This window comes from Syngnathus floridae, chromosome 20, assembly GCF_059516105.1.
Source record: "Syngnathus floridae isolate MCC-2025c chromosome 20, RoL_Sflo_1.0, whole genome shotgun sequence".
NCBI lineage: Eukaryota > Metazoa > Chordata > Actinopteri > Syngnathiformes > Syngnathidae > Syngnathus > Syngnathus floridae.
The window spans coordinates 2,323,066-2,336,605 of NC_142432.1; the positions used below are offsets into that span (position 1 = coordinate 2,323,066).

The 13,540-nt window shown below is 42.4% G+C and overlaps 2 protein-coding genes across 2 annotated transcripts; both read left to right on the forward strand.

Moving 5' to 3' along the window:
• Positions 1-68: 68 nt before the first annotated feature.
• LOC148380709 (E3 ubiquitin-protein ligase MARCHF6-like) lies at positions 69-7,774 on the forward strand. Its single transcript, XM_088363994.1, has 25 exons — positions 69-432; positions 893-992; positions 1,654-1,727; positions 1,903-2,046; positions 2,115-2,187; positions 2,286-2,454; positions 2,522-2,708; positions 2,785-2,846; positions 2,923-2,955; positions 3,128-3,179; positions 3,364-3,422; positions 3,505-3,585; positions 3,671-3,739; positions 3,891-3,965; positions 4,567-4,701; positions 4,786-5,006; positions 5,106-5,243; positions 5,328-5,547; positions 5,824-5,893; positions 6,089-6,270; positions 6,373-6,507; positions 6,637-6,726; positions 6,833-6,965; positions 7,046-7,181; positions 7,281-7,774. The coding sequence occupies exons 1-25, from the start codon at positions 414-416 to the stop codon at positions 7,366-7,368; spliced, it is 2,745 nt and encodes a 914-aa protein (XP_088220120.1). The 5' UTR covers positions 69-413; the 3' UTR covers positions 7,369-7,774.
• A 494-nt stretch (positions 7,775-8,268) lies between these two features.
• Positions 8,269-12,818, forward strand: LOC148380710 (palmitoyltransferase ZDHHC20-B-like). Its single transcript, XM_088364031.1, has 13 exons — positions 8,269-8,427; positions 8,848-8,874; positions 9,135-9,229; positions 9,322-9,442; positions 9,518-9,587; positions 9,685-9,717; positions 9,806-9,926; positions 10,300-10,438; positions 10,524-10,650; positions 10,733-10,822; positions 10,885-10,991; positions 11,060-11,107; positions 11,202-12,818. Exons 1-12 carry the CDS (start codon positions 8,310-8,312, stop codon positions 11,101-11,103), a joined length of 1,092 nt encoding a protein of 363 aa, XP_088220157.1. The 5' UTR covers positions 8,269-8,309; the 3' UTR covers positions 11,104-11,107; positions 11,202-12,818.
• Positions 12,819-13,540: the final 722 nt, after the last annotated feature.

Genomic DNA, 13,540 nt, shown 5'->3' on the forward strand with positions numbered 1-13,540 from the left:
CATTTCGCTTTGAAGTGACTTGTTTTGAAGAAGAAGACAAGGGGCGAGAAACTCTATTCTAGTCCACGGCGCATGCGTCAGGCTTCAGTTAGCCATTTGTCTTTTTGCCTTTAACAACTGTCAGTACAACCGTATAGCGGATGCGGTGTTTATCTTAATAACTAGGGGGAAAACGTGAAATTAGCAAACATTCTTTGGATATTAAAACTGGTGACACGGCGAAGAAGAAAGCACCGGGATTTTCCGACTGTTGCGAAACCATTTTGTGGTTGCCGATGCATTCTGATCCATAACGTTGTACTCGTTTCGCTAGCTTAACTTGGCAAGCTAAACTAGCTATATCGTCTGTCGTTGATGGGTTCGCAGAGCGAGCGACACCTGGAAGAAACAGCGACTGTTGCTTTGTAAACAACATGGACACGACCGAAGAAGGTAAACGGATGTCTCGTCTTAGTAAGCTTTATTTAGCAATTGGTCAAAGTGATCGTAAGCGCATCATTTGAAACCAAGCTGAGCTGGCCTGCTCGTGCTTTATCAGCCAACATTCGACCTTACCGACGTAATGTTGCATATATAATATAGAGTGCAATTCAGTATATTGACTAAATGTTACAAAATGATAGCATGAATTAAGTGGACTTTAATCAAGAAGAACCTACTAACATCTAGTAGTGATGTCATCAGCAGTCCATAGCCTATTCAGTGGTGGTCACTTCATTAGGAACACATCTAAATTATGCAATAATTTGAGCACAGCAGACACACCCACTGATGACGAGATATGACTTGTTTTTTTTTTTAATATATTTTTTTTCCCCCGTGTTAAGTGTTTTGAGCTGTGATATTGAAAGTAACAATTGTGTTTTGCCTTTTTGTGTGTGATGTATCTCAGCGGATATTTGTCGTGTCTGCCGCTCTGAGGGGACCCCAGACAAACCTCTGTATCATCCTTGCGTATGCACCGGCAGCATAAAATTCATTCACCAGGAATGGTAAGTGAAAATGATCAATACTCAACAAGATTTATGCCAAATCAATTTAAAAAAATGATTAAGAACAGGCACAATGCAATTCAGTGACACTATGAATTTGTGTGTACTAGGACGAGGGTAACTTTAGATAATATCTCACTTGGGCTATTTTTAGTGCCATTAGTTAAGGATTTGTGTTTCCCCGAGATGATTAAAGCCGTTAGGTAATGACCAAATCAGGTTTATGGTCAGATTACTCTACAACAGTAGAGTGTAAATTCCAACAGGATTTTGTGTTTTTGTAACGGACTTTGAATTTTGTTATGTCAGACCAACTTACGGGACACCTTGGAGGAAAATTGTAGACCGTCATTGTTTGTCGCAGAAAACATTAAAAAAAAATAATAATAATCAAAGCATATGTTTTCCCTATATCTCCTGCTGGTTAGATACCTTTAACGTTACAAACTTGAGGTGTGGAGTTGCCAACAGACCAAATATAATGTGTTGCATTGTCATTGTGTCCTGTTCAGGGTGCCCTGTATAGAGGGAAAAAAAGCCTGGATGTTTCTGGGCAGTTATTGAATCCCACCATGAATGCATTTGACTTTAAAGTCACCCCACGAGAAGAACTATAAGCAGATCCATATTATTTTCTGATTTGAAAATGTTTGCTTTTCAGTCTGGTCCAGTGGCTGAAACACAGCAGGAAGGAGTATTGTGAATTATGCAAGCACAGGTTTGCATTCACACCAAGTAAGTGCTTAATGGTCATAATAGCTTGTCTATTTTTATGGAGAAATGAATGAGTCATCTATCACTGTTGGAAGTTGCTTTGAAAGTATTTTAGTTTAATTCCAAAATGTTTGTGAACCATTAATAGATTGTTTGTAAAAATCAAATTGTAATAATAGTTGTGTACTTTTTCCAGTCTACTCCCCAGACATGCCGTCGCGCCTGCCCATTCAGGACATTTGTGCCGGCCTGCTGACTAGCGTGGGCACCGCCATTCGCTACTGGTTCCATTACACACTGGTGGCTTTCGCTTGGCTTGGCGTGGTTCCTCTCACTGCATGTGAGTCAAGTGTCGAACGTGCATCCACAATGCCACGTGCCATGTTAATCGTTTCCCAATTGTTTCAGGTCGCATCTACAAGTGTCTTTTTACCGGCTCCGTGAGCTCCCTTCTGACACTGCCGTTGGACATGCTCTCCACGTGAGTGATAATCAAATGCAATTATCGCAGTGTGTTTGTTAAGGAGAAAAAAACATGCCAGTATGTAATTGTTTCTTTTTTTTTTCCCCCTCCTGTAGAGAAAATCTGCTTGCTGACTGTCTGCAGGGGTGTTTTGTGGTTACCTGCACCCTATGTGCGTTTATTAGCCTGGTGTGGCTCCGAGAGCAGATCGTCCACGGCGGCGCTCCACAGTGGTTAGAACAGCACCAGGCTCCGCCACCCAATGCGGCCGGACAAGCCAACGAGGTGCTTTTCTTAACTGGTCTTTCAATTGGGTTTGATATTTATTTTTGTACCCATATTGTCCCTTAAGGCGCAAGCAGCAGGCCCTGGAGCAGCAGATGAACCCCCTGCCGACCAAGCAGCCCCTGCAGAGCCGCCAGCCCAGAATGATGCCGAGCCAGAGCCCCCTGATCCGCCAGAGCAGGGTGATGACCCCGAGCTGGAGGAAGAGGAAGGAGTGGCTGCTGAAGATGCCGACCCAAATAATGGCGCGCAAGGTCAGACCGCGAGTTTATTTCCTGACCCGTTTGACTTTTCAGTCCATGATACTAAATATTGAAATATATCCTACAGATGATATGAACTGGAACGCTTTGGAGTGGGACAGAGCGGCCGAGGAACTCACCTGGGAAAGGGTAAATGCAGTATATAACTGCACATTTGACTTAATTGTGTTCATTAAAAGGCACTCAGATTCTGTTCTTTTTTCAGATGCTCGGCTTGGATGGATCGCTGGTTTTTCTCGTAAGTTTTATTCATATTCCCTAAGGCAGTAATTCCCAACTAGCAACTATAAGAGCCACCACATAGGCTGAGACAAATTAGGAATTTATGAAAGAATCAAAACATTGCCCTGAATGAAAGTAGTTGGAACGTTTTGAACCTTCCTTTTTCATGACTTCTGTTTGTCCTGTAGGAGCATGTATTTTGGGTGGTGTCTCTCAACACACTCTTCATACTGGTGTTCGGTAAGTACGCTGGTCAATATTACTATCACTCATTAACTGCAACTTAATAACTTGATCCAATGAATATTTTGGGAGGAATGTGGAAGTCCGAAAGGCTCCTCATTGCCGATATTGATTCATCCGTTAAACTCGAATCAAAATATGACACTCTTTGTCTTTAATATTAGCATTTCTCTCCTAACAGCATTTTGTCCCTACCACATTGGACATTTCTCAGTTGTGGGTCTTGGTTTCGAGGAATATGTAAGACACAACTTTTTAAGAATTATACCTTGCTTCATGAATGGCGCGCTCATGTTTTTGTCGTGTATTTGTTTTGTTTCAGGTTCAAGCTTCCCATTTTGAAGGTTTAATCACAACCATTGTTGGCTACATCCTGCTGGCCATGACGCTTATACTGTGTCACGTATCCTTCCACGGCGCAGGCACAATGCATATTAAAGATTTTGTTTATGACAATCTGGCGGTGATCCTTAACAAGGATGTTGTAGGGATTGGCTGCTCTGGTCCGGTTTCAGCGATCCCGCCGTCTCCTTGGAGTCTGTTATATCGTTGTCAAGGTAACTTGTTGGCATACTGTATACAGTAACTGTGACTCAATATTTGAATATACATCAGGATATGACACAACAAATATTTTTGGCATAATCAGATCATTCTTATTCTAATCCTGATTTTATTTCAATGTTGACACTTGACTGTTTGTTCTAGGTCTCCCTGCTAGTTGTTGTGGAGATTGGTGTTTTTCCACTGATATGTGGCTGGTGGCTTGACATCTGCTCTCTAGTAAGAGTTTTTTTTTTTTTTTTTTTATTTGTACGACTCATTCATCATTGTGTTAAGGTTTTTTTTTTTCAGCTGTGTGGAAAATTTTGTGGTAACCTGGAAGGAAGTTTGCATAAGAAGCCCAACCGCCACTTTTTATTCTTGGGCTTGTGGATTTTGTTTATTTTAAGGGCAACCTAATTGTAAATATTGTTTTTATTCCTGACCAAATCAGCCTTTGTCGTTTGCATTGTAGCCCTGCCAGCTCTCTTTTTATGCTCAAAGAAAAACTCAAAAATCAAATGTGACCCATTTCTAATTGATGTCTTGAAGTGAATTCGTGATAAAATAGATGTCTGATCCCTCATGTTAGTACAAATGCTCCAAGGCTGTGTGGAATCGGATGCCTTTTATCTTCATCACTTTGTCATAAATAGAACGTGGTGTTTTCGCCTTTGCAATGCAGAACAGCACTGTACAGCAATGTCCAAAATAGACATTCTTCTTTGAGATAAATGAGCAGCACATTCGCAAGAAAATACTGACACATCCTAAATGAGATATTTTGTTGGTGACTCCAGTTTAAATCATTGTTAACCTTTAATCAACCTTCAACTTGCAGGAGATGTTTGATGCCTCTCTGAAAGATCGAGAAATGAGTTTCAAATCGGCACCTGGCACCACCATGTTCCTTCATTGGCTTGTTGGGATGGTCTACGTCTTTTACTTTGCTTCCTTCATTCTACTTTTAAGAGAGGTAAGCCCATTTGCAGCGAGTTGTTCTTGGCCAGGGAAAGAGTAACATTTGTTTACTTTTCCCCCTTATTTGTTTATTCATCAGGTGCTGCGGCCTGGGGTCCTGTGGTTTCTGAGAAACCTCAACGATCCCGATTTTAACCCAGTGCAGGAGATGATTCACCTTCCCATCTACAGACACCTGCGGCGCTTCATTCTGTCGGTGGTGGTGTTTGGTTCCATTGTGTTGTTAATGCTGTGGCTTCCCATCAGATTGATTAAACTACTGATGCCCACCTTCCTGCCATATAACGTCATGCTCTACAGGTAAGGAGCCGACTACAACTTTTGTTGTGTTGTTTTGGGCTTTCTATATGCACCTCCGTACTCTGTTGACATGACCTTTTCTTAACCTATTACCCAAAGCGATGCCCCAGTCAGCGAGCTGTCTTTGGAGCTATTATTACTTCAGGTCGTGCTGCCAGCTTTATTGGAGCAAGGACATACCCGCCAGTGGCTCAAAGGCTTAGTTCGGGCCTGGACAGTCAGTGCTGGATATTTATTGTAAGTTCTAAAGCCCGTGCTCTGCTTCCTTGCACTCGGCATCTTTTCATGTCCATGTTGATTTGTTCATCTGTGCCATGGCAGAGATCTCCACTCGTACCTCCTTGGGGAGCAAGAGGACGTTGATCCTAACCAGCCGGTGAACAACAACAACAACAATCCTCCCCCGGGACAACATAACAATAATAACAACCCGCCGCCAGCTGTTGGCGAGGGGCTGCACGCAGCCCACCAGGCCATCTTGCAGCAGGGTGGACCTGTGGGCTTCCAGCCATACCACAGACCTCTCCGCTTCCCATTCAGAGTAAGATTATCCAACGTTTCCCGTCTTTTTTTTTTTTTTAATGTGCTGCTCCAGAGTTGCGCCCCTATAATTAAGACAACAAGGAACATGTGTCAAATAGAACCTCAACTAAAGTTTTGCTTGGGAAGAAGAAAACTCCCTCGTTGGATTCCTTCAAATTTACAAGGGCGTGACTCCCAATGGAGAAGCTTGTGATGTTATTTTGGTTTGATTTGAGTTGGTGGAGTTGCTCTGTACTTGAGGGATTGACACTAAATGTGTTCATCTTTTCTCTAGATTGTGCTACTGATTGCATTTATGTGCATCACCCTGCTGGTGGCTAGTCTTGTGTGCCTGACACTACCAGGTGAGCAATATAGCAATGATGCTATATTTGTTTTTCAATTTCACTCATCCGTATCCACTGAAACACATTTGAACGTTCTATTTACAAGACTTGTCTGATGTTTGTGCAGTACTATCTTTAGCTCAAATCACAACGACAGGCCCACCTTGAAGTTGATATAATTAGGAGATATTTATTTTTATCTTTCCCCCCCAGTGTTCACTGGACGCTGGCTGATGTCCTTCTGGACTGGAAGCTCCAAAATTCACGAGCTGTACACTGCAGCTTGCGGCCTGTATGTATGCTGGTTGTCCATCCGTGGAGTCACTGTACTGCTGGCTTGGATGCCCCAGGGACGCACTGTTATTGTGCACAAAGTTCAGGAGTGGACGTTCATGGTGGGTGTCACACCAGAATCAAACAGCTTCACCATTTAAATAAGAAAAGCAAATGTCACTGCTCTGTTTGCTCATCCATCGTGAAATGACATGTTTGTGTAGATCCTTAAAACCTTGGTTGTTGCTCTGCTGGTTGCTGGAGTCATCCCACTGTTGTTGGGTCTGCTGTTTGAGCTGGTCATTGTAGCTCCGCTCAGAGTACCTCTGGATCAAACACCCCTCTTCTACCCCTGGCAGGTAATTCTCCTCGCCGGATTAAAAGATGTATGTTTATGATTTATCGATGTCATTGTTGTTTTTTCATCTTTTGGCATCATGAGTATCTTCTGAATCATTGAAGTCCCCCCCCTCCCTTCTTGTTTGCAGGATTGGGCTCTTGGAGTGCTTCATGCCAAAATCATTGCAGCAATTACCTTGATGGGTCCTCATTGGTGGCTGAAAACTGTTATTGAACAGGTAAAAACAGTTGGAGAATCTGTTTTTTTTTTAATTATTAGTTTTGTGTGTCACAGCAAGATTTTATTTTTTTGCTAACAATATTTTGATTTTTTTTTTCCCCAAGGTGTACGCCAATGGAATTCGCAACATTGATCTTCATTTCATCATTCGTAAACTGGCAGCCCCAGTCATCTCAGTGCTGCTGCTGTCTCTGTGTGTGCCCTACGTGATTGCGGCTGGGGTGGTGCCTGCTGTCGGTGAGTGTGTGAACTCTTTGAAATCTTTTGGCCACATATTCTTCATTTTAAACTGTTAAACAATCATTTTGTTGCCATAGGGGTGACCCCAGAGATGGAGATTCTAATGCAGAGGAGAATATACCCCTTCCTCCTGATGGTGGTCTCACTTATCGGCATCCTTTCCTTCCAAATTCGACAGTTTAAGCGCCTGTATGAGCACATCAAGAATGACAAGTAAGAATGTTTTTAGTGGAGTAAGACGTATTTGTTTTATGTATTATCCTGTTCCTAAATTTAAACGGTAAATCCAATAATATCTTTTTTTGTTGGCAGGTACCTGGTTGGCCAAAGGCTTGTGAACTATGAAAGGAAAGCAGGAAGAGCAAGCTCGGTCCCCCCCTCCAACCCTATCATAGAATAGATTTTCGCTGCATACACACCCTTCCCGCCTTATGATTTGATCAGTCACTGAACTGTAATCCTTTTAGAATCTCTTGGTGGATTTCATGGATGTTATTCAGTCCCCTGATTTCCCTTTAATGCCCATTACACTTGGGAAGGGAAACATGTATTATAATCAAGGGACAGCAAAGTAATATCCTCCAACAGAGCGAGTGCGAGAGAGAGAGAGGGTTTTGATTTGAGTTTTTGTCTTTCATACTCGCCTTGCTTTGTAAAGTGCTGCCTGATAATTGTACATGTGTAAATACTTTGAATGCAGATTTTGTCTTAAAAAAAAAGACACGTTATGATGCGATGACCATTGTACATCTTAAAAGTGTATGTATAATTTATTAAATCAAGCCAGCATTTTCTCTTTGTTTTCATGACAGACTTCATGTGAGTGTCATTTGATTTTACATCATGTGCTGAATGGTGTGACAACTGAAACCAGCAATTGATTTAAGGTAGTATAATTATCAATACACAGTAGATGTTGTTGTATATTTCCTTGTACCAAGATTATTTCCTTATTGACAGTTTCAAAGTTCAAACTGTTCCCCTGGCAACAACTCTGCTAATATTACATCCCAGCCAAGTTCAACATAAGTAATCAAAAGTTCTACCATTATAAATTCATTGAGTCATTGAGTTTGTTTACATATTATGACACACTCTTTAATCCGGTCTACAAATCTTTTACATAACACGATTAAGAGTCCTGTAATATTTATTGCAATAATTTAAATTTGCATTAATTTAAGATTTTCTCCAAATAATTTTAATCACAATGCGCCTGCGTATAACTTAACCCCTTGTGGGTTTTGTTTACATTCGCCAAAGCAATCATTTCCGGGTTGCGTGGTTTGGCTCTGATGACGTCACACGCAGACGCTCCCTTTCCCCAGTAGATGGAGAAAGATGGCGCCCATGCACGTACTGAGATGCTGTCAACGGGGATTAGCATGGATACCTGTGATTTTCATCGCTTTGGTCGTCTGCTGGTCCTATTATGCCTACGTGGTGGAGCTTTGCATATGTGAGTAGACTCCTCGCTGCCCTGTTGTGCTTCGTTTAAGCCTTTTTACTGCCGCTGTTTCCATTGTACTCGACACACAGCCGCTTTTTTGGCCAGTAGGAAGTAAATGGACTGCAGCCCAATAATAAAACTGGCAAAATTCTCTTGATACAACGCATTAACAAACCGACAGCTGTCATTGTTCTGAGTCGAAGTATAATTTAAGTGATGAACATGCTTTGGACCGAGACAAACTTTCCCCGTGCCTTGCTAACAGTTTTAGGTTGAAGCTCAGTGGGGAAGTCGGCATCCTTCCTTTTTTTTTTTTTCGTCATTTGGTTGCCTTGTCATTGCAAGCACTTGCAAAAAAACGTCCAAAAGAAATCTCAGCTTTTTCTTTTTTTTTTTTTATGTCACTAATACGTTGTTTGTCTCTTACAGTCACCATCACTAGTATAGGAAAGCAGGGTAAGCTTTTTTTATGATGTCTCCTAAGTCTTATTGGTTTGCTAGCTCACCTTTCTCTCAAAGTAGTGATGGGAAAATAAAGCTTCATTTTGGCTTCATGAACCAGTTTTTCTTTCATCCTCTAGATGGCACTGTTGGTTTATAGAAAGGGGTTTAAGGAATGACAGCTCAATAAACACAACTGGTTCATGAACACCTGAAAGCTTTGTTTTCCCATCACTCCCTCAAGGCTAACATTTTTCATATTTGTTCCCCCCCAGTTGTATACCTCATCTTCTTCCATTTCTCCTTCATCATGTTTGTGTGGTCATACTGGAAGACCATCTTCACAAAGCCTGCCAACCCTTCCAAAGAGGTAAGCTTGTGATCCAGATCCAGAGTGACCCCCGTGGTGCTATTCAGGTCAATCGTCTAAAATATCATGTTTTTGTTTTACACTCCCTCCAGTTCTGCTTGGCCAAGGCGGAGAAGGAGCGCTACGAGAAGGAGGAGCGGCCAGAATCCCAGCAAGAGATTCTGTGTCGAGCCGCTGCCAGTTTGCCACTTTATACCCGCACCGGAGCAGGAGGTACTTTTGATGTTGCAACAATATGACGCATACAATGCTGACGTCAGTTCTGACCCAGTTCTGCTTTTGCTGCAGCAATTCGTTACTGCGACCGCTGTCAAGTGATCAAGCCCGACCGTTGTCACCACTGCTCCGCGTGCGACATGTATGTTTTTAATCACTTGAACGCAACAACATTTGTTGGCTCTTCTTGTCCGTTTACCTCTTTAGTCATGTTTCATCTGCCTCCATCTTTTTTGTAGGTGTGTGCTAAAGATGGACCACCATTGTCCCTGGTACAAGATCCAACCCACAGAACTGATGAAACAGTTTTGATGCAAATAAGGTCCAGTCTAACCTTAGTCCTTTTTTGTCTTCCTCCAGGGTGAACAACTGCGTGGGCTTCTCCAATTACAAGTTCTTCATCCTCTTCTTGGCCTACTCGCTTCTTTACTGCTTGTTCATCGCAGCCACCGTGCTGCAGTATTTCATCAAGTTCTGGACCGTGAGTAATGGCACACTCGGGCACAGTCTTGATCTGTTTAAAGGAGGAGTCCCCCCCCCCCCCCCCCACTCCACCCCCATGCGTCCTCTGTCCTTCTTTCGCGCTGTGACCTTCCGTATGTGTTCACACCCCTTTCCTGCTTCTCCCCCCCCGCCCCGGTTTTCCTAACGAGTCTCGTTTCTGTTCGTACTAAAGCTTTGCCGGAGAAAATCGGCTGAGAACTGTCCAAAGGTAACACAGCCACCCCACCGCATTGTGGTGATGCTGTCTCCATCCCTCCCTGTTTCCAATTCCACCGCAGATCATTCCCCCCCACACCCACACACACTTCGATGTGTTATTGATGCTTCCCTTTTGTCATGTCTCTCCACAGAATGACCTGCAGGAAACTCACTCACACGCCAAATTCCATGTCTTGTTTCTCTTTTTTGTGGCGGCCATGTTCTGCATCAGTATTCTCTCCCTCTTCAGCTACCACCTGTGGCTCGTTGGAAAGAACCGCTCCACCATAGGTTGAGTCTTCAATTCACCTATTACCTGATAATGGGTTCTTGAAATGATTTCCATTGTGACCTGATTTGATCGATTATGTCTCAGAGGCGTTCAGAGCGCCCGTCTTTAGGACTGGGTCCGACAAGAATGGCTTTTCGTTGGGGTTCCGGAAAAATATAGCTCAGGTGTTTGGAGACCAGAAGAAGTATTGGCTACTACCAGTCTTAACCAGGTACTTGTCTTGACTGTTATATTAGCTGTAATTATTTCCACTTGGATGTTACTTGGGCTGACTTAGTTTTCGTTTCCCACAGTCAAGGAGACGGTCTGACGTTCCCCACTCGGCTCGTCAACGCCGACGTCGAGCAGCCGACAGCCGTCTCGTCCCCGGAGCCTAATAAAAGGTGATCAATCAGAAGTGAAAGAATTTTATTTATTATTATTATATTTGTTATTTTGATTGCAGCGAAGTGATAGTGAGCCCGCTCAGCGAGTCGCACAACCGCCTCCTGAACAATGAGCAGCACACTAACAGCACGGTACAACACGAGGCGAGTAGTCCCATCAAGTCAGGTGAGGTTTATAAGTGATGATCATAAAAATAATTGTAAGTCTTTGTCGCTAACTGTTTGCTTTCACAGCCCCAAATGACACCATCGCCATCTCCATGGAGAGTGAGTCCTAACCAGGTGATTTGTTGCTTCTATGAATAATCGTGCGGCGTAGTTAAAGCTAGCGATAGAAATCCACCTGATTGGCTATTGTGTTTCCCCCCCGCCACAGGAGCCACTCCTCAATCATCCAGTCCGATGCCTTAAGCTGTGCGACACTTTCACTCATCGCCATGGTGACGGCCCCTCCGTGCAACCTCAGAGTAACGATGGAAATGCATTCCTTTTGCCTGTAACAGCACAGAGCTGCGTCCATGGCGTTGGTGTTTTTTTCCGCATGCAGCAGCAGCAGCACACACATTTATTTCATCGTATCTGTATCGGACTTTTTTGGTTTCTTATCTAATCCTATGCGGGAATCACAAGCTGCTTTTTTTAAAATTTGTATTTTTTTTTGTGCCAAAAGCTACCTGGATCACATGAAGAGGCACAAAGCTGCAGTCAAAAATGGGAGAAAAGTTGGATCGTTAGCATTTTTGTTTTCTACGAAGAATCCACTGATGGGACTATTGTTTTTCTTCTTTTGAACTGTATTCTTGAAGGACATTGAATATTTCCCAGCACAGATGTCCCCAGACGCCTGGGTCAGTGACCGTTTTTTTTGTATGAGCACAAGACGATGCATTTGCACTGCGTATATTATTGCTGTATACAGTGCTGCTCGTTTGCAGGTTGGCAAAGCATCACAAGTTGAATGATTTGTGTGCGTGTGTGTGTCTTTTCGTTTTTACGCATTTGCTCGTCCAAAAGTCGTCCCTTTTACGTTTCGTTATGTCTGCAGTGCTCGACAAATTCAACATTTATTGCCAAAATAAGGGCTGCACCAGCAGGAGCTCAAACTCCTGAACTACAAGTGTTTACAGCATCCTTAGCTTTACCTTAACCTCTGTGGGCCAAACAACATTTAAGAGGCATGGCACCTTTTTATTTTCACACCGTGTTGTCTCATTCTAACCAGCAGAGGGCGACAAAACTTGCTTTACCTGCTGCACACAAACATGATCTCAAATACAGTCATATTTTTGGATCATGACAAAAAATAATCATTTTGAAGACTTGAGACCATCAAATTTGGCCTTTTTTTTTTTGCTTCTCCCGAGCATTAGCTTGTATTTTGTGAATTATCTTGTGTCCTTGGCAACGCAGGGATTATCATCAATCTCACAGTATCTTTTTTGTACAGAATTTTTATTTGTAGGATGACCAAACGACTAAGCAAGGAAATCTGTTCCACATATGCAACTTACCCGTTCCTCATGCACTTATGTAATATTAGTGTGTCCGATCGCATCCTCATGACAGCTGAGCCAACTGCAAATCACATCCCACGCTGTTTACAGCCATTTATATATTGTATAGAGTGACCTGTGGTGTTGTACAATGTTTTCTATCATAGCTGTGCTACATGTAAGCAGAACATACAAGTGTCAAATGGGCTTCATAACTGAAGTGCCATCAAATTATAACAAATCAAAATTATTTGGCAGAAGTTATATAACCTTTCCACTAATTTCCATTTATTCACAATATTTGGACCTATCAATCTTTAATTTTCTATAAATGCTCTCTAATCTTTACTCTGGGCCTCGACGCGTGCGTGTGTATTTTTGCACTGTGTTGTTTTGTAATATTATCGTCTTGAGAGAAATGCTTCAGTGCAGCAACCTGTTTTTTACATATGTTGTACCTACCGGTGTGCATAACACCAGAATAAAGCCCCTCAGCATGACGCCTCGCTGTCAGAAAATATGATTTGAGCCTTGTGTCAATGTGGTTGAAATTGAAGGTGAATCATGTTTGAAAGCAGCTTTACTCTGCTGTGTCCTAATAAATGAAGCCATAAAACCTACAAATGTGCATTTGTCATTTGAGCATAGTTCCATGAGACATTCCCAGGGATTTGTCCTATTATAGGCAAAAGTCCAGAAATACCAATTCAGCCCCTCAGTCTAAAACTATCTTGCACACACATTATAAGTGGAGTCTTGTGTGCACAAGTGTACCTAATGTTGTGTCTGGTTAGCGTGTGTGATAAGAGTATTTGAATTAAGCTAGCTTTGGAGTTGAACTTTTGGCTATCTGTAACACACAGGCCCTTGACTCCTCTTGGAAGGTTGTCAAATGAATACAAATCACATGTCAACTCCAATGCACTTGATTCCAAAATTCTTTCATCTGTCCAGATATATTTCATGCAAATAAGAGGGCGAGGTTGCAAAGTAGCTCATTTGCTGCGATTCTAAAATACTTTTTTTGACTTGTTCAGCATGCAATCCTTGGCTCCCAAGGCAATGGCCTCAATGTCAGTTTTTTTTTAACGTGTTGAAAAGCAAACATGTCGCAAGGCCAAAGCAGCCTTGCTTTCACTGAACAACTTTGGATGGCTCATCCATTACAGATAACACAAAAATACACTATTAAATGGTGATTTTGACATTACTAGGGTTACGC

Coding starts and splice junctions, on each gene's coding strand:
- LOC148380709 (XM_088363994.1), top strand. Junction 3,966..4,566: donor GGCTTGACATCTGCTCTCTA/GTAAGAGTTTTT, acceptor TTCAACTTGCAG/GAGATGTTTGATGCCTCTCT. Junction 6,508..6,636: donor CCCTCTTCTACCCCTGGCAG/GTAATTCTCCTC, acceptor TCTTGTTTGCAG/GATTGGGCTCTTGGAGTGCT.
- LOC148380710 (XM_088364031.1), top strand. CDS start 8,310: ATGGCGCCCATGCACGTACTGAGATGCTGTCAACGGGGATTAGCATGG. Junction 9,927..10,299: donor ATTTCATCAAGTTCTGGACC/GTGAGTAATGGC, acceptor GTCTCTCCACAG/AATGACCTGCAGGAAACTCA. Junction 10,439..10,523: donor AAAGAACCGCTCCACCATAG/GTTGAGTCTTCA, acceptor ATTATGTCTCAG/AGGCGTTCAGAGCGCCCGTC.